The 20,793-nt window shown below is 39.3% G+C and overlaps 1 protein-coding gene across 9 annotated transcripts in view; it reads left to right on the top strand.

Annotated features, from left to right (window-relative positions):
• SLC25A26 (solute carrier family 25 member 26) overlaps window positions 1-20,793 on the top strand; it is a 97,580-nt gene that overhangs the window by 22,458 nt on the left and 54,329 nt on the right. For 7 of the 9 annotated variants that reach the window (XM_026074771.1, XM_026074778.1, XM_026074776.1 and 4 more), the window contains exon 5: window positions 1,023-1,070. The exons of the other annotated variants lie outside the window; for them this stretch is intronic. In XM_026074771.1, coding sequence (XP_025930556.1) covers window positions 1,023-1,070 — 48 coding nt within the window. The remainder of the gene's footprint in view (window positions 1-1,022; window positions 1,071-20,793) is intronic. 9 annotated transcript variants of the gene reach the window in all.

Below are 20,793 nucleotides of genomic sequence, written 5' to 3'. Positions count from 1 at the left end.
CGAAGGGCATTGTTTCAGAGGGGCTCTGTGGCAGCTCTGGAAATTAGTACTTTTCCAGTATCAGTAACTTTTGAAAAATAAGGGCTTTTGTCATCTTTTCAACAGTTATACTGTTCCTTCCTGTAGAACTTGTTTGCCACTGATTTTACTGTGTCTCACAAGGGGTGTTTTCAAATTGTATTCCATAAAAGAGAAAGTGGCTTTGGAAAACACTGGGGAAAAGTATTGTACATGTTTCCATGTACAAAAAATAGCAAAAAGGAAGAAATAATTCTTTAATGGTCAACTTGATTTTTATTTGTTTGCAGTGAAAACTATTGTGATAACTCTGCCCGAGAGGTTCCCTGGAATTTTTTCCTGTGGTTTGGTCATTCTGCTCTAAAATCTGCTGCTCTCCATGTTTGTGTGCTTTTCCCCTTCTTTCTAGCTGACCAAAGAACTGCAAGGTTTGCCAAACAGTGGAGAAACTGTCCTTGAAAATATTCCTCCTGATTTTATACACAGATGCATAAATGAACACAAAGTCCATTTAAAGTGTTTCAAATGTTATCACGTAGTTTAAAAAAAAAAATCTGTCTTGATAAAAAGCTCTGAATCAAAGCTAAGAAGCTAGACATATGCTCAAGCTGTCATCCTACATGTTCATTTTGCATGGGCTACTTAAGCAGATGAATAGTAGTTTCAAGTTATGCATGCATTTAGCAAGCAGAGTTAGAAATAATGTGTTTCTGTGCTTCCTTGCCTTTTTAATTTTAACTGTAAGGTGTATTTTCTTCTCCATGTGACTCCATAATTGATTGTTCTGAACAGTGGCTAAATGCTCTTTGAAATGAAGATAAAACCCTCTGGCATTGTAAATCATGGAATACAGTATATAGTGTTATAATCAATGTAGTCAATTTGTTAAAAGTTCAGGTCTGACTCTCAGTCAGTCTGTAATGCTTGCCTTGTGATCACCAATAAATTGTGGTCTTTGACAGACGAATTCCCTATAGCTGATGCTTTCTTTTGTTGGTTTATAGGGTATTCAAGGACTTTATCGGGGATATAAAAGCACAGTATTAAGAGAGGTAAAACAGTTTCTATCTTTTTTGAAATTGATTCCTTTCTCTTCACCTTGTTTGTATTTTCTAACGATATACAGAAGTTGTACAGTTGAGATCAATTGCTGTAACCATGTGCTTTAAATACTAGCCTATTTCATTCTAGGTTTAAGTTATCAGTCTGTAATTTAAACAGAATACTGATAATGTGCATTAAAAAACCTGATTCATGCAAAAAGTCATCTACTTTCCTGTCTCTCAGTTCTGTTGCTGCTAAGTCTTGAGGGGATGGAAATATGTGTATATTAACATGATGAAAATTATGAAATAAAGTACTGGAAATTTGCTCAAGTCTTGTGACTGCATCGCATGAGGTACGTATTCTAACAATGGTGAACCGCTGGCGTCACGCCAAGTTTGGCACAGACAGATTTAGGTGTTCTTTAAATACGTTTGTCAGCAGATGCCAAGAGATTATCTGTCATCTGTATATAGGGAGGATTGTGCTGGCTTTTTTTTTTTTTTTAAGTGTGTGTGAAAGAAATGCATTTAGTTATCCAGCCTGTGGATGGGGTATGGCGTTGCTTAACCTAAATCGGAAGTACCTCACTGTTGGAAAGAACTGGAGCTAAATATGTTTTAGTCTGCATGGCAGAAAATAGTTCCTAAACTAAAAGCTCTTCATAAACATACTATGAATTTCAGCATTAGTGTCATGGAAATGTTTGATATTCTGTGTGGACTGAAGACAGATTATAAAAGGAGTGGAAAAACGTTTCTGTTGGGTTTTGTGACCCTGGCTTGTTCCCACTGAGTTTTGCAGGTAAGCAGAGGGTCCGATCATGTTATCATTAGGTTATGGTACCGTCTTTGATACAGCTGTGGCTTTAGCCTTTTGCTTATCGTTGGTGCTCTTCTAAAGCAAATGGGACTGTGGCAACTGAGATCGGCCCAAGGGAATCTTGACGCAGGCCAACAGCCTTGGCATCTCTGACTTTTAGATCTTTAATATGGCATTTGTGCGGCTTCTTGAATTCTTGTTTCGCATATTGGGTTTCCTCTATGGCTTCCTTGAAAATTTCAGCTTTTTGGATATTCTGTTTAAATGTAAAACCTGTCCTAACATTAATGCTCCTGTAAAATGTATTTGATCTTCTCTGAACTGTTTCAGATTAACCAGTGCATGGAAAGATTTTTTTTTTTCCTTTAACATAGACTGAGGAACTCCCAATCCAAAACTTTGCTTCAGAATCAAACCCCAGGGGCTGTCATTTGACAAAGCAGAAGTTGAACCATGAGTATTTCAAATAAAGAGATGAGGCTTAATTCCTATGAAAACGTATTGGCTATTGTTCAGAAAGGGTTCTTCGCTTACTGTGCTCAACGTGATGTGTGTGGGTTTGTTCCCTTCTTGTATAACGCAACTGAGTAAATAGGTTTGGATCTTTGCCTCTTTTTTAAATGCAAGATCAGATCTGTTGGCTGTGTTGCCATTTTGATAATAATGCTAGTTGCAGGGGCTTTTTAAGCCCTTCATTCAATAGTTACTTGCTTTAAAAAGCCTTTCTTCACACTGTAAACTCTTTTTAGGACTGTTGTGTTAGCCAGCTCTTGTTACAATACAGGATAAAGATGGATATTACCTAAAATAAGAAATCCCAAATTTAGTGTTACTTAAAGTGCTGACAAATGACAATGCACTAGAGTTTATTTTAGAGGCTCTGAATATTTTAAAATTTAGTTATTTGTGCAGAAATGACACCTGCTTTTCTGAAACATAGCCCCCGCCATAGCTTCATCCTGTACTTATTTTCTGGCTCACTAAACACATGTTATTCACTCAGATTTCATTTGGAGACAGGCAAAAAAAAGGCCAACAAGTCATTCTGATTTCTCTGAGGGGTTCTGAATAAATGAATAAATTTAGATGTCATTGAATACAGATTTTGCATACTAACAGATAGATAAAACACATGGTTACAGCCGGGTGATATTCTCCTTAAAATTTGTTTTGACGTATGTCAGGATGGTAATTAATTTGCAGACCAAATTCATAGCACAGTGTGCGACCCAGCTGAGATAACTTTGTTTACTCAAAATGGCAGCACTTTGTTGGAAATTTAATTGGGGTCCTCTCCATTATGTATATTCATAAAAGATCCTTCAGAACTGATTTCAGTTGAAGTATTGCTTTTTGGGAGAATCTGTCCAATAGAATGAGAAATAAATGATTACCAAATGAAATGTGCTTTCTCTTCAAAATGAAACAAATCATAGCTGATGTTGAATTCACAAAGAGTTTTTTTTTATCACCACGTTAAGACTTGCATTTTCTGACACTAAGTGTCGTAGAGCAATAATCCATTCGAGTAAGAAGAGCATATTGAACCTCCAGCTGGAACTGTTGTAAGCCTGACATTTAATCTTGTTATTTTTCCCTCTCTTTAAATGTACTTCTACCTTTAGGGAAAATCTTTATTTTCAGATAAAAATCTGTACTAGTTCATTATTGGACACATCCAGGTAGCTGTGTAGCATAGGTAGTCTGGTGCTTAATTCAAACTGAATTTTATGCTTATAGAGTTTGTTTGCATGCTTCAGTTCTTTGCTCACAGAAAATAATTTGTTTAGTTACAGTGGAGTGGGTTTCTGGTTAGAGGGGCTTCAATGCATGATTTCTCATTTAAAAAAAAAAAAAAAAAGAGGGGGGATACTGGAAGAGGCAGTGAATAGAGTTCCTTTTAGGAAGTGATATTCTTGCACTAATGAAATACTTAAGCCAATACTTAAGAAAAGTTAATTTTAGCTGTTACTTAAAAATAAAGTTTTGCATATTGTGCCAAGCATATCTCAGTGCCTGAGCAGAGCTCTGCTTGCCAGTTGCTTGGACTTATGTGAAAATGAATCTGACTGTTTACAAAGGGAATGAGATCTTGAAATCTCTTCTTGCTCTCCTTTTCACCTTAGCACACACAGTAGGTCTTTTCAAGACAGCCTTATTCTGCTCTGTTTAATTTGCATTAGCCGCTTTGGTGCGAGGGAGTTGTTTAACCCTTCATTTTTGATTTTCCATTCTTTCACTTAGCTTCCCTATTTTCTCATCAATATGCTTTCTGCAAAGATGAATATTAGGAGAGGAAGAAGGTGGCTGAATACCTGCTTTTTGGAAGTATCTTTGAGTGAACCTCAGTGGAGAGATAAAACTGGTCAAGCTTAGAAGTCTTGGCTGTGACTTTTCTTCCCACCTTCTTTTTGATGCCTCCTCCCTTACAATCTCCATTGCCTGTTGGTCTTTACATCTTCCTTTGACATTGGCTACTCTGAACTAATGCTTAAAAACTGAAGGGAGGCAAGGGACAGCACATCTTCCTATTGGCAGTAGCAGCTTGAAAGAGACACCTGTGCTCCAAGAAGAAGGCTTTTGTGATAAAGCAAAAAGTAAGAGTCTGGTGGTTCTGAGGTTGCCGAATGAGACTTTGAATAAATGGCAGAAATTGGAGGCTGTGAAGAGATGTGGAATTCCCATGGTATCATTTCCAAAGCAAATCCAAGTGACAATCATCCCTTCCTGTGATAGTAGTGCACCAGTGTACACCAGTGAGGAAACTGGGTCATGCTATTCAGAGCAGTCAATGGACAGGTAAAGTTATTCATCTTTTCCACAAGACAGAGGAGTTTGTAAAAATCTCTAGCCATCTTATAACAAGGCAGGAGTAGACTGTAAATTCACTGTAAATCCTCTAGAATTTCTTAATGGGAATGTAGTTCTTCTGCTGAGACCTTATATAAGCAAATGGAGCCAGATTTTTAATTCCTGCATAATTCATTTTATTAACTATGACCAAGTAGAACATCTGTTAAAATTCCATAATGTTAAGTTCATGGGAAAAAGAGAGAAACTCCTGAGTTCTCTTTGGAATTTTTCCATTTCCATTAACATTACAGGACTCTAACAGATGTCCTAAAGGGCATTATTATTAATGAGAAGACAACCCAGAAGAAAATGAAGTGCCTCGTCCAGTTTCACTGAGTACAATAGCTCGCTGTACAGTGAGTTAATTTACTCTCTGCAGGTCTGTGTGCAGGTTTCAGCTTCACAGCAGCAGTGCCACAGTTAGCTGCAAGTGTCCATTCTGTCGTGAATTACTGTAGAAGCGTTTGGAAGAAGTGGAGTTCTGAGTGGGTGTTTTGTGTGTTTTTAATCTAATTTGTCACTTCTAAAAATATCGCAGATGAACTGGGCCCGAGCCCAGAAGTAGGCTGAAAAGGGTAACTAAAATGAATATTAAACTCTTCTCTTAAAGAGGGCTGTCAGCTCTTTATGATTTGCAGATGACTTGAAAGGAGACTGAGAATTGCTTTCAAATGTCAGCCCTTGCTATACAGGTAGCCCTGGGTGAGCTAGTCCTCTGTATTACCCGGTAGATTTTTCAGAGGAAATTTAAGCTTTTTGCTTCTAAAGGTCTCCTTTCAGGTAGTTGTAGCAATGCTGCATTACTTGTAGTGATGTTTCAGAGCCTGTTGCAGGATTCGAATGAAAACTGTTGATAAATCTGAGCCCACTCTTGCATAGCATGCTCTTGCCTTGTCTTTCAGGGAGACAGCCTAGCCAAGACTCAAAGGTGTGTATTTAAAGTAACTGAGAGATCTGGCAAACAAGTCTCAAGTGAGTCTCTGTGCTGAGCTTGGGAAAAGGGTGTCCTGAGGCACCCAGTGTAGCCCCAGGCTAGAAGTTACCAGTCCTGTGCCAGGGATGGGGGAAAGGAACAGATTTCCACACCTCGGTTTCTCGAATTCACACCTTGATGTCTTAACCAAACCGCTAATAGTGGTTTCTGGTGGTGCTGYGATGGGAAAAGTCTATTTTACTGGGGGTCCTAACACTTTAAATTAGTACAGCTGTTTTCTTGCAGCGTATGCGAATCGGAGCCGTAAGTGGGCAAAGGCAGCCGCTACTATCTTCAGAAGAGTGCTCTCTATACTATATTTGTTTTGGGGAGGAGGAGAACAGCTAGTTAAGAATATGTTGTTGTTGCAGCACTGAGTGACGGCAGTGCTGTGACAAACAGGTAAGGAATTCAGGCCTTTCCCAATCTGGGAAAGCTAGGAAGTACTAATGTGTCATGCGGAAGAGGTACTCCTGTGTGTATGCAGCAGAACTAGTATCCTTTTATAATGTGTGTACCAACAGGGAGAGAGAGGATGCACAGTGCATCCTTTGCAGAGGAAGAGGGAGCTGGCAGAAAGAAGACCAACCAACAAACCCTCCTAAATGACTTATTACCTAGGAGAAGGTGAGAAGCACTCTGCAGCAATTGGAAGCAAAATGGCTCTTAAAGGCACACCTGCTGCACTTTCCTAAATTTAAAAGGTCAATGCATAAAGGATGCTGAGAAGGGTTTGCATAAAAATGTGAGACCCAGCTGAGACATGTTAAAACATTGACTAAGGGATGGAGGGGATCTTTGAGGGTTGATCTCAATAGAAAGCAGTCTGCAAACAGGGAGCCTAGTTTGTTTATCTACTTGAGGTAGTTTTGTGTGCTTTTCTTTTGTTAGGACGTCTTTATATAAATATCCTGTTCTCCTAGCTGTTAAGCTTTTTTTTGCCTTTTTTTTGCCTTTTTTAATTTATGTTTGTGTTGCTGTAGGACAATGTTATTAAGACATTCTTTTACTTGCACAATTAAAACTTTGATCTTCTCTCATTTGCTGTGTATTACAAAGCAGATGTTGATAGAAATAGGCAAACAGGACACTAACACAGTGTTTGGAAAAATAAACATCCTCTTTAATGAAATATGTGCAGTATCTGTCTTTTGTTACCTTCTAGAAAACTGACCAGGATTTACTTTATTTTGCTGTTCTAGATAGGCTAGACTTAACCAGGAATTTGCTGGGCAGGGTCTGTAGGACTAGGATTTTTGACTACTAAAAAACTAGCACTTCTTAGACTTGGATATTTCCATACAGAACAGCAGCAGTCTCATAAAATGGATAGAAACTGTTTAACTAGTTAGTCCCTACCCTGTGGAAAATGTGCAGAAGTTATGTAACTTGATTAATAAGAGTAAGCTGGAAAAGTAAGTCTCTACTTTTCTCTCTCTCTTAACTGCGTTCTTCTAACACCATTGTGTTTTGGAAAGTGTATCACTGAGATTATATCCTCTCTCTGGTAGAATACTTATATCTTTCTAGATTGTTATATGCAAGAGACTTTCATTTTGGAAGGTGCGTAAGTGTTAAAGGCAATCCCTGCAGGGTAAGAGCAGGGGACAACTGCGTGCTCTGGTGTAAGGGCTCAAGCACACTCTAGGAAAAAAAACTTTCTAGCTTATGACCTGGAACACTGATAAATGGACCAAAGGAATAAGTGTCCTTCACTGTTGTGGGTTATTCAGCACAGTCATTAGCATCTCCCTACAAACGCTAGGATAGGATTTGGAAATGAAAACTGAGATCTAAAAAGGCACTTGTAAATGACTTTTCAAGCCCACAAAATAACCCTGCTTTTTCTAATTTACCAGTGTTGGAAAATACACTTTGTGACATTCCTGAATGGCAAATAAACTGGCCAGGATAGATGGAAATGGAAAGCAAATTCTCTGTTGAAAAAATTTTGTGACAAGCATGTGCAATGATCTCAGATTTTCCAGTTGAACGCCCTCTCTTTTTCAGGCTAGGTGCAGTATCCATATATAGTGGTTAGAAGCAGAATGTAACCATCCTTTCTACCATTGATCTGCAGTTTACCAATGGACCATACAGTTATGTGGTTTGTCTGACATCAATGGATATCTGCAGGTGAAAAGAGCTTCATATGTGCAGAGCATTTCTTTATTTAAAAACTACAGCCTTGCATCTAGAGTCTGAACAGACAAACCACTTTGGAAACTAGGTACACTGAAAACAGTTTGTGATTTGGTAATGCAGACCCTTTGCAAATGAATGTGCATGCAAGTACAATCTTGCAGGAAGCATATTTTATTGCATGCTTGAAATAGAGATACTATTTCTATAAMTCCTGTAAGTAGCTTGATTAAAACATCTTTGTAAGTGATGCTTTCTGCAGCATTCGTAGTGTAGGAATGTGTTTTGTGGGTCAGTAGCAACAGCACGGGCAAGAGCAAGGTGGGAAGAGGCATATGCATAACTTGGATCTGTGTGTGTGTGTTTTCTTTTTATGCTGCCCCCCGCCCCCCAACCTAAGAACAAACAACTTTCTTTACATTGGTTGCCCTTGATTTTTACATGTTTAGCAACGGTTCGAATATCATGTTCCCCATGTTATCTCCAGTGGCAGCTGTTAATATGAATTTCCCCACTTTGTTTCCACACCTAAATAAAATTATAACAAAGGATCAGGAAGTGATTACAAATCCCTTATGAAGGAGAACACACAAAAAGGATCGTTTTGCCTGATAAGAATGTGAGATTGTAATATGAGGGGGGACAAGCAACAAGAGATTCCTCATGGCAAAAGGAGGGGAAAGGGCTTAAAACTGTAGGTAGCAAGCAGAAGTGATCTTAAGGGATTAAAAAAAAAAAAGGTTAGCAGGTAGTCCCATTGGATGAGTAACATCTTTACAGCTTTGGAGCTTTCCAAGGAAAACTAAGGGTATTAGAAGTAATGGATTAACATAGTATTCTTCGGTCATTGTAGTCCGATGGCATGACATTAAAGTCAGTAGGAGTTACTACACGTCTAGTGGGATTAAATTGTTGTGCCTATTTCTGTGAGATTTGGCTAGCTGTAACACTTGATACTGTTTAAAAGCAAAAAGAAAGAAGTAAACAAAAATTAGTGGAATTTTTGGCCAAGTGTTGGATTTTAGTTTTAATTCTGCAGCTACATTCCACTACAGGCCACTGTATTCTGTCTGTCTGCATTCTTTCTGTAGTTCTCGGTGGGAGACGAGATCTCCCGTCTCACTAAGTTGTATGGTAATCCTGCAGATGGCTGAAGAGTTGCCAGGCTATCTCTGGCGAAGACTCCATTTCATTTTGGGGTGAAACAATTTCTGTATGTCTGTGCTGAAGCAGGTAGTTGTCTAACCCCAAAAATATATGGGTGTGTCTGTTTATATAAAAACGGTGCAAAAGAGACGCATGCATAGACATTTAAAATGTGATATTGTTTTTAAGAATAGTAACATCCCTTGTCAAGGATCTTACACTCTCTAAGGTGARTAGTCCTGTGAATGTGTATGATTGGTCTGGAACAACAAGCAATTTAGCAGTATAGAGTTGTCTCTCAAGGATGAAATTCTTGCTTGAAATAGTCAAAAAGACTTTGACAATAGAAGACTTCCACAGCCAGAATCACACTGCTGTCAGTATTAATAGCCATTTTCTGTTTTTCAGTATTTTGCCTGTTATCTTATTTCTGTACATCTGCTAAGGAACAGAAGCACAATTTAAAAAAATCAGCAATACGAGATCAAAAACTTTTTCTCCAAATTCCTTGTATGATGTTATCTCAACAAGCAGTTCTGCTTTAATGCCAAGACTTTAGTTTCAGCGCTGGTCAAGAGAAGATGTACTTCTAATGCAGCTTGAGAGCCTTTAGCACCTGCAAGCCCCTAGCAGTGAATTGAGGGAGGATTGTCATCTTGTTTTCTCTTCTATCAAAAGCACGACATTTTTGGATTCAGTAGCTTAAGACGGAGGCCTGAGGGCATTGACACGTGAGCTCTAGTGATTTGTTTGGATGAGTCCCCTCTTCTCTGCTGGGAGGTTAGCACCTCTGTAACTTAAATCAAAGTGGCACTGAAGCAGTGGGCTTTGAACTGCAGTAGCCGAGGACCTGGTATATCCTGGCTTCTGCAGGTTCTGATACAGGGTGAAGAACCTCTGGCAGTGGAGTGAAGCAGACAGCTGGGGAGAAACACCTCTTAAATCATCCCAGCATCAGTTCTAGGAATTTGTCATCCATACCCTCAATATCAGAAGTGCTGATCCACACGTATCCATAATAACATGCCTGTCAGTGGTGCTCATGTTGGTGGGATCCTTGGCATTTGAATTACTGCTTGTGCAAACTTTTCTTTTGGCAGTAGCAATCATGATTTCCCACCTTGTAGGTACAACAGCAAAATTGGAGGGATGTGGCTAAAGCATGCAGAAGAGAGGAGACTGATTTTAATCTAGAGTGCTGCTGTTGAAACTGTGGCTTCATTTGAGCAAAAATAATTCTACCCATCCCCAACATGTCATTAGATTTTATTTATTTTTATATGTGTACATAATACTTGCTCTATTTGTTCATATCTATCTATATAGCTATTATCTGTTTTTATTTAAATATAAAAAAAACAAGTATTAGGCTTCTACTGAGAAATATGAAACTAAAAACTTGAATCTGAAAGCCAAAGATTATGGATGAAGGTGTGAAAAAGAAACCAGATCTGCAGCAGAGAGCTTATATAGTTTATCACAGTTATGGTAATGTTTTAGAAATATGGCCAGAGAGACCTGTGACAGTCCGCAATAAGAACAGTTCTTGCAAGTGCTTAACGCAGATCGCACTTGAATTTTGTGGAAAGACTAGTTTATTAATAATCTTCCAGGAAGCAGGGCTTGATTCCACTGGTTTGAGTGTAGCAGAAATGAGCCCCAACACAGAAAATGCTGAAAGTCATACCAAGCTTCAGAACATCTTAAGGGCTAGATTCAGCAAGTTTTAGTTAATAGAGTAAAAGAAATAACTTGTTTAGCTTGTTTAAGGGGGAATCGTGGGAGTGCAGTAGCAATCAATATTTGTAGTACTTTTTGGCAGGTTAAGGGACGAGACAATAACTCTCGGTAAGGGCACCTTTGTTTCTGTTAAAAAGGTTGGAGCACAGTGGCTTTTTCTCTGTTTCTTCCTTGCTATGGCATGTTGAATTTAGTGCTACAAGCTGTCATACGCTAGAGGGCACACAATGCCTGCGCTTTCTGTAGTGCCRGCTTGAAGAAATGCTTATCGCCAGGGATCTACTTTTAGGATGACCTGCAGATCTTGAAATTGGCTTTGCTTTCATCCTGCCCCTCAACTAAGCCGCAAAGGAAACATAAAACTTGAAGCGCTACTCACTTCAAGTTTTATGTTGCTCTGGGGAGTAGTCCCATTGAATTTCCTGGGACTAACTTGTGCGAGTAAATGGAGTGAGATTTTAGTTTGAGAACAACCTTATGGATTCTTTTTTTTTTTTTTTTTTTAACTTTGATTAGACTTTCATTTGATGTGAATTGATTGAATAAGGTCTCTAGGCCTGTAGCACTCCACGTGTGTTCTAGCCCGGTGGAATAACGCTACAGTCCTGTTATACAACAGGAACAGAAAAAAGTCTCACCAAGATCTATCCTCTCCTGAGCCATCCTATTCGATCATAAAGAAGGGAAGGGAGGTTGGAGGATCATGACACATTCATTAGTGTCCATGCTGAGACTCCACAGGCTATTTATTAACCTGTTTTAAGTTTTACTTCAGCATCGGTTTTTGCCAAGATTCTGAATTTGTTTGGCTTACCTGTTTTTAAGAAAAATACAATAAATGTTATCATATGTTTTGAGTTAACCCCCATGTGTTTTGCACCATAGTTTGAGAATACCRTTGGAAAATGAGCAGTTCTAAGAAACCAAATCTTCTTAAAGATAGAGAGGGACCTTTCTGCCAATGTAAAATTAAATAAAAAAAATATATACATACATACATTTTTGGTAGTAAATGCTGCTTTCTGTGTCCAGGGTCACCATGGTGATCAGCTGCAGTCGCTCCTTGAGAGAGCAAGTGGTTAGAAACTCAGTCTCGTGCAAGACAGCAGAGGATCACAGGTGTTGGTGGAATATGGGGAAGTATGAGCAAAACTTGCTCGTAATCTGGACCTGTGTCGCATTCGGGGCCCTCCTATTTAGGTAGCTCTGGTGGTGAAGAGCAGTTTGGCTGAAGAGCAATTTGTGTAYGTTCCTACTAGGAGAAAGGACTCCCTAGTTTTTCCCAGGGCTCAGGAGACAGGTTGGCTTTGTTTTTTGGGGGGAGCGAAAAGCTGGCAGTGGAAGGGGAGAGCTGTCACTCATACCCAGCTGGAGATGCGCATGGGGGCTGGAGCCGCTGGCTGGGGTGGTAACGCCAGCCCTCAGGTTCGACTGCCCTAGCTCTAATCTCACCGGAGCAGAACCCCTGGGCTATAAGCTTTRTTTACATGATTTTCATTATTTTTACAGAATGTAGGCAAAGCAGGCCTGGTGTGTATGCTGTAGCTGGAAATAGTGTTATTAAAACAGGCTCTTATCTCACTTTTATTTTTCTGTTAATTTTATAGAAGCAATAAAGTGAAAGCTCCGCAAATTTTCTTTTTATTGAGATTGTGTTCTTGCTTTTTCAAAGCCAGCAGGCTTGGTTACAACAAAGTAGAGCTTGGCCTGAATGCTTTGGCATCACGCTGCAGATGCAGCGATCCTCAGATCACTCTGCCAGATCTGGCTGTTCCAGCCTTGAACCTTTCCCGGCTAAAGACTGCTAGCGATGCACAATAGGTTACATGTAAGAATTTCTGTCATGAGTAAACTGAGGCTTCTCCATGCTCTTTCAGACAAAACAAACCCAAAAGAGAGAGAAAGAAACACAAGCCATGATACTGCCCCTGCTTTCCATGGGAGGATAGCCAGTACACTGTATTCTGCAATTGTTTGATATCACAGAGTCTCCCCCTTTAGAAAGGGAAGAGCAGTTAAAGAAATAACCTCCCTCTGAGGTATGTGCATATTATTATTTATTGTGAGATGTATGGATATTTGCTCCCTTCTTGCTTTCGTTGGTATGAAATTCTAAAGTGCAAGGTGACATTTTAGGAGTCTTATGAGATATAAGAGCATGAGGCACTTGACTCAATGATGTCTTGCTGACTTCAGTAAACAGAATGCCAATTGCAGCACAATTTGGCCCAGTATAATTTTGCCACTGGCTGCATACCTCACACGTTTTGGGAAGATTCACCCCCTCCCTCCCCCCCCCAGCATTTTGCCTTCTGGCCTGTACAGCTGTGCTGCTGGTATGCTTTCTATTTCTGGAAATGACCCATGCGGTTAGGTCAGTTTGTTTTAGCCTTGCTCCTTGTTGCTGAAGTAGAATAGCACATTTCCCCTAACTGCATGAAAGCCAGGGTAGACATTCTTGATAAATATGATTAATGGGCCTCTTTGCTTTGCACTGCAGCTGAAGGCTTCCTGAGAGTCAATGTCACCTGGGGTACAGCTCCCTAACTAGCCTTTACATAGAAAGTATGCCTCAGATTCAATTATGCTGTTAAAGATATTTTTATTCACAGTTTTTGCTACAGTTTTTGCAATTGAAATATGGTAATAAATTCTAAAGAAGTAATGTCAGGAAGAAAAGCAATCTGTAAATAATCCCCCCTGTCTGTTATCTAGAAGTTGGTTGGTTACATTTCCTGTGACTGAACACAAGTCTAGGGTTAGTGAGGTGTTTAAATAAGTTACCCTGGTCAGCATAAATGGTAGTGGCTTACAGTTGATTGCAACGTGTCAGTACACAGAATATGTTCATAGGTTACCGTTATGCTTATTTCCAGTGGCATGGCTAAATATGGTATTCATAGAATTTGATAGAAAGTATCTCATGTTGTCACTTTTGTCAGAAAGAGAAACAAATGAAGTATCATGTTGTCTTGATGAAAAATATTGTCCAGAGATCCCAGATGTCCAAAAAGAAAGCACTGATGTGAGTGATAGTAAAGTAAAATTTGTGATTTGCATCAAGGACCGTTCAGCTAGCACATGTCCGAGTGTTACTGAACACCTACATTAGCGAGGGCACTTTGTGAATTCTCTGTAAAAAACAGAGGCCAGACTTCTGCCCTGCTGGTGGGAATAGCTGGCTGCAGCCCAGGCTGGATCCAGCTAGGCTTTCCTGGTGACTGCTATGCAATTGTAATTGCAGGCCTCCTGAAAGGAGCACATCAGCATGCTCAATAATTGAGTACAAGTCTTAATGGCAAATAATCCTCTTGAATTTTTTTTTTTTCCTCCTACTGCAATCAAAGGAGAGCTTTGTTAAGGCATTAACTAACAAATTAGTTGTTAAATACTGGTAATAATCTATTTCCTATAGATTGCTTTTTAATTACACCCTAAGCTGTGCAATTCTAGAAATTGCTTCTTTGTGGCAAACCAATGTTTGTGGACSTTTCCCACCACTGTAGCTAATTGGCAAAAACCTCACTTTTTAAAGCCTTTGCTGATATCAGACCATACTTGGCTTATGTTTTCCTGTCTGCAGGAGAAGTGCTTTCTCAATTTTTTTTTTCCTCTGTTACTAATATTTTAATCTTACTGTGTTATTTTCTGCTGTGAAACTGTAGTTTTAGTTTTACTTCAATATACGATATATAAGTTCTCATTAGATTTTAGACAGCATGGATACTTTCCACTTAAATGTTACAAGGAAGAAGTTTTCCTATGAGGAGGAGAGAATTGACCTCTTTATTTTTATACGTACTGCTTAATGCAAATGAGTATTTATTTTGCTAATTTGTGTCTCAGCCACCATTTAGAAGACTAAATGATCTTTGTTTTGGGGCTGTGTGTGAATTTTTGTATATTCATTGCCTTTTCTCCCTTGATTTCAGTATAGTCTATACCTCTTCCAATATATCATTCTCCTTCCTTTCAAACTTGACTCTTCTATAAAGGAACACAGCCATCAAAATTGGCAAGCGTTAAGCATGATAATTAGTTCAATATACTGACCAATTTTGTGAGTTACGAGTTCAAAGCAACATATGGACATGGATGAAATCAGATTTTGGCATTTCTCACTTAGATTGTTTCAGGACACTGCTGGAGCTTCTTTGATCTGTAAATAACAACTGCAGTTCAGTGCCTTACTTAAAATACATCAAACACGTTCATGACTTTTGTTTGTAGATAGAGACCTCATTTCTACTTATAGTTTTGAGTCAGATAAATAGTTATTCATGTTTTGAGATTTCATAGAGAAAGCTACCAAAGAYAGTTCTTTTCATTCTTGATGTTTTAATAGATGCAGCAGACAGTTCCTTCTGTGCCTTAATGTGCACCCCAGAGTATTTAAACAGATGTTGGATGAAGTCAGAAGCAGCTATCTCCTTTATTGCAGTTCCTCTACAACTTGATGGAATTGGTGTCTTCCTTTACTCTTTTCAGCAGTGTAAAACATGTGAACCATCGGTTTTTCACTGCACCATTCAGTAACTTATTTCACTAACTCCTTTCCCTGCTCTAGCTCGCACATAGCAGCCTTTTTCTCAGTTCTAAACTTTAATGGTTTTAACTGTGATGTGCCACCTAGCAGACACCAGCTTGAGATAACCAGATAGTCCCTATTTGTTACTTACAGCTCTTTAACATGGTTTTTTGCAGGTGCTAAACTAGTTCAATAAGCAATATTTGCCTTTCCACAGTTGATTAAATGCCCTGCATCTGTTTTTTCAGGTAGCTATGAAAGGGCTATTTGATTTTTGGGAAGAAAAGACTGTGGAGAATTATGGGTCCTTGGTGTTTTACCATCATCTTTCTAGCTGGGTAATTCCATTGCTTCTAATTTAACTTCCACCATTTTGGTTAGAAATGTTTTTCCTAATCCGGTGTTCAACTGTAGTGCAATGTCAGTTTTTTCTGCTGTTGCTGTGTTTTGTTTTTGTCCCGCAAATCCTCTGCATAGTTCGCTGTGTGGTTACCAGAGTTCTACACAAACCATTAAGAGATGTTTTCATAATGCTTTCAGGTCTACTTCAATCAAGTTTTTATCCTATGTAACTCCAAATCTAGCTCTGTGCCCAGTGAAAATTCACTGCAAAAACAAAACAAAAACATAAGCTTGTAACTCAGCTGAAGGATGAGCTTCTTCTGTAAGGAATCCCTTCCCTCTTCAGTTTATAGTGCCTTGATAAGAAGCCAAATACCTCACACTTGGTACGGCATTTATTTCTGTGTGTGGCAGATGAGAAAACCCAAGTAGGAATGTTAGACTTGCCCGACTGGATCAGACCCACGTTCCCTTTGGTCCACTGTGCTGTCTCTCCTTGGGGCCAGATGTTAACTGCCCAGGGAAGTCTGATGTTAGGAAAGGTGTCCTACTCTGTTTCAAGCTCACAACTGACAGCTGCTGAAAGGCCTTCCTCAGTGATTCCTTGTTAGTATGAGCACTCTCAACAGAAATGATGTTAAAAGCAGGTACTAAAAATCCCAAACTTTTACATTAATCTTTTTAAATGAATGCAGCTGGCTCATAGATTGCTTATGCCAATGATTGATTTTTTGCAGCAACTGATATTTATTTTCTGGGACAATGGATGACTTGAGGTTGATCCTTCCTACATATTTCCCCTTTATCTTTCCCCTCAAGCCGCTCCCCTCCCCTTCCCTTTTTTATTTGTGTTCTCCCTCACAAAACATCATATTATACAGATATAAATTTTAATCTTTGTGGGCCAAGTTTTCCTGCTGACTTCCATGTCAGCAGAACTATGCGCTAACAAGCTGGGGCACAGCCGGAGAGCACACGTCTTCCAAACCCAYGGGGCAGAGGATTCCTCAGGGTGCCTGCCTGACTCTCCTTCAACTTCATTGCAAGGTCCTTCAGACATTGCAGTTCATTGTCTGAAAAGTAATAACCGGAAGAGTGGCTAGCACAGCTATGGGCAGAAAAAACATTTCAGAAAGATGTTTCACGTTGAGAATTCTTGGCAACTTTGGAACAACTTCATCTCACACCTGCTATGCTTGGCAGTGGATTTTGCTTCCATGTCATGGAAAAAAACCCAGCCGTACACATCCAAAGAACCCCGAGGTGTGGAGATATAGTGTGGTATGACAGAAAGACTTGACATCAAAATGTAGCTGAAGCTGTCATGAAAAAGAAAACAACTGAACCGGACAAGGGAAAGCTGAGGTGTGGCACCAGCAAGAATGCTGAGGTGGGCTGAAGGAACTGCTGCTCTTGGTATTGTGTCAGATCTTGTGTTTAGCGCCAGACTTAGTCAAAAATTGGCATTCGGAGATAGAGTTCTCAACTTATTTTGTGCTTTTTTTCTCTCCATTGGCTTTCTTTTGGAAGCAATGCACTTGCTCTTTCATGGACAGCTGAACATTTTTATTGTGTACTCTGGCTGGCTGCAAGGCCTTGTATTTTGCAAAGGGATCACCCTGCAGTAAAGGAGTGCGTAACAAATGATTTTCAAAGTGAGAAGTGCCTTTTGGTGCTTTCAGGCTGTATGGGGTTTGTTTCCCCCCCCCCCCATCTAATTTTTATGGTGGTTGCCCCTCGTAAAAGCCTTTAGCTTCTGTACTAGCTTTTAAAAATATGTAGGGGATACTTCTGTAGAGACCTTCGTTCTGTTGTTAATTCTTTCAGAAGTCTTGGTAGACTCTGCATTTTCCAAAAGAAATGACATGATTCAGTAAAATGCAACTCTTTAGCTTTGGCTTGGCTAGCTCACCACACTGAGATACTTCATTTTTGTTTTGCTCAGCTGCCTTTTTGAGCTGAGGATTCTGGCGTGACTGGCTGGAAAGAGAAGGGCTCACTGGGATTGGGACTGACTTGGCTAGGATGGTATGATGAAGAGCAAAAGGACAATGAGGACCTTCTGAGAAGGTAAAGGGCTGCCTCTGTGAGGGCTCTGGGATTAAACTTTCTCAGCAATATTTTGTACACTAATATCTGAAGTTGCGGAGATTTGGTAAAATTGGATTCTGAAGCATATTAGTCCTCTTTCAGTTGTCTCCAGCCCTTGTGTCAAAACAATATCCATCAGATCATACTTTATGCATTTTTTAGTCATGCTTTGGTTTTCTTATTTCTTTACCCTTTTTGATGATCTGAAATATATGTATATATTTATATATACTATATATGTTCTCAATTAGTGCTAACACTTCCTCTTAAAGTATTCAGTAGAAATTTTGTTTCAGATTCGCAGCTCTTTCTCTCCAATGCTCTTTATTGTTTTTTTCACTTTGGTTGTAAGTCTTGGTGTGTGTTTATTTGGTTCATCTTGATTTCTGTGTAGTTGAGAGATGCTTATCCTGGATATCTAATAGTACTAACAGTTATTTTTAGAACATGTAGTTTCTGAAAGAATGAAATTACAAACCAGAACCAGGAATTTCTGTGGCAGGTCAGGCACTTCTGGCCTCAAATGTTGACTGGAAGAAGAATAAAGCTCATGCTGCCTCTATAAATCACTGAAGTGTTCCTTTCCTTGATGTTATGATATATGTCATATACTCAGCAGAGAGACAATATCAATATGTCTGGTGGTGTACTGAATTATGTTCTGTGGACAAACTTGGATGTTATTTCGTCTTCTCACTATGCTTTTTACAATTCACATCTCACAAACTGCTGTGACTATGTAAAATATGAGCTGTCTTTAAAAATACAGAAGTGTGTCTCTATCTAAAGCCTATGGAAAAAAATTTCTGGGAAGTAAAATAGATGGTATGGTGCTGTTTCAAACACCAGGCAACAAAGGAGCCCGTGTGTATTTGCTTTCATTCCCATACTTTTGAGGGCCTATTTCATGATTGTTGATGCTTCATTCAGGATTTTAGGAGTGCACTTGAATAAGGCAGTGTAGTTGTGTGATTTGAGGCTGGTAAAACCTCAGTGGTTTGTGAGCACAGTGGCTGGGAACAAACTCACCTTGCCTAGATGTTCCACATGCCCATGAAGAAGAGAAAAAAGCAACAATTTGGATAAGGAAGAAATACTTAAAAATAAATGTTTGGGATCAGCAAGCCATGGGGAGAGAACTCTGCCAGAGATCCTAAAGGCCCTGTTGTGTTCAGTATGGTGAAAGGCAAGATGCAACAAATCTTTGGTGTATACTTAGTACTTTATTTTACTTCAAAGTATCTGACTCGATTGGAATTTATCCGGCCAGTAACTTAACCTCTGACTGACCCTGGCAATGGTACAGCATTACAAATGTAGTCTTCAAGGAAGGATGAACAAATTTTTTTAAGCCACTGGGCACAAACAAAAGCTTCAAAATCGGGCAAGAATACCTCCTTGTTCCACTGCTTCATCACCCTTCGTGCCCTAGGATGTATTTATTGCGGCCAAAGCTAGGAAAATTCCATCTGCCCATTTATGTTTTGTGCTCGGAGTTACTAAATGTACCTTTCCTAGTCTTGTCCAAMTCATATGTTTAGTTTTGTGTCCTTTTAAAAATTTCCAGACCACCAAGTGTGATGGCTCTCAGCTAAGCATGTGAATATCCATGGTTTTACAAACTAACCCCTTTTGTTAATTTACATCAACAGAAAGGATCATAAAGAAAGGAATGTAAAAGCACGTTTTTCTTGACAATCCCAAGTACCTGCATCAGCAGTTTAGGAATTAACTAATGCAGGCCACAGGAATCGTGTCTTCTCACGGGTCCCAAAAAGGGAAAGTGGTCTCTCATGTGTGATTCCATTTTACCTTCATTCCCTCCCCAAAAGTACCAGACATGGAGAACTCCCAGTAAGAGCAGCGAAGGAGATTAGTGTGCTTAGTACTTCCAGAAGCAAATCAGGCTGCTTAAGTGCTTAAATATGGATTTAGCTCTTTAACTTTTTAAGTATATGACTTAGAAATGTGTTCTTTTTTGTGTGTTTAAGGGATTGCCAAATCTTCTTTTTTTGGAACTTCCCACCATCTTTAATTAAAAAGGGGAAGTATTAGTAGGGAGCAGGAGTAGGTTATATTGGTAGGAAGAAGCCAGCTCAAGGATCTAATGTGAAATTCATGCTATGTAGGTAGCTGGAAAATCCTGTTCACATTATGGGGCGTACTTACAGTTTTTAAATTCACGGGGTRAGATGTAGACGCTCTACCCGCTGTGTGTGTTCTGCAAGGCAAATAATGACGATTGCTGGAGGAAAACTGCTTGGTATTTTCAGAGATTATTTTGAAGGTTCTGTTGTTTCAGTGGGTTTCACAACTGTTGAACAGCTTGTAATGGGAGTAAATTGAATTCCAACATTTCTTTTTCAAAACTGTAAATTGCAGACTTTGTAGACAAATGTTTATTGGCTTGCCAGTTGTCTTGACCTCCTAAATTGCAATTTACTTTGAATTACTTGAAAGTTAAAAGAAAAAATTTTTTTTTCCTTCTCTCCTTGTGATTCTGCTATATATGTATGTGGAGAAGACTCTGGGAAGAGAAAAAATTCTGTGTTCTTACTCAGAGACCTAGTGGAGAAGGGCAAAACCCATTACCACCCACAAGTTTGATGCCAAGGGTAGACCTGACTTTATGGATCCCCTTTAAGTGTCTAATGAGCTTTATGCCCTGTGATGCTGTGTGTGGCAGATGGATCTTAGGAGGGTATTTTTAGAGACCTCCCCCCATCTTGGCTTCTGAAGGGGTTTTATTTGCACATTCCTAACATAAAATGAGGTATGGAGTCTTAGCTCCTCCTGTCATGTTTAGCTAGAGTGATACCATTGGGACACACTGAAACATGGGACCACTTGCCGAGGTTAATTTTTGATCTCTCAGCCCCCTGGGAAATGCGGATCTTGAAGCAGTAGGGCCTAGGACAACTTAAAACATTTATTTTCCCGAGGCCCATGAATTGCTAACACAGGGAAATATTTTACTGTAACAAAATACTGTGTATTTAAAGAGAATTCCTTCTCTCTCTCTGAGGACAAATGTGACCTTGATTAAATTATTTCTATTTTTAATCAACTTGAAGGTCCCTGGAACTTCTAAGGT

This window comes from Apteryx rowi, unplaced genomic scaffold (genome assembly GCF_003343035.1).
Source record: "Apteryx rowi isolate R43461 unplaced genomic scaffold, aptRow1 scaffold_4, whole genome shotgun sequence".
NCBI classification, from domain to species: Eukaryota; Metazoa; Chordata; class Aves; order Apterygiformes; family Apterygidae; genus Apteryx; species Apteryx rowi.
Note: the sequence above shows the minus strand (reverse complement) of the source record. Positions and strands in the feature narration are given on the sequence as shown.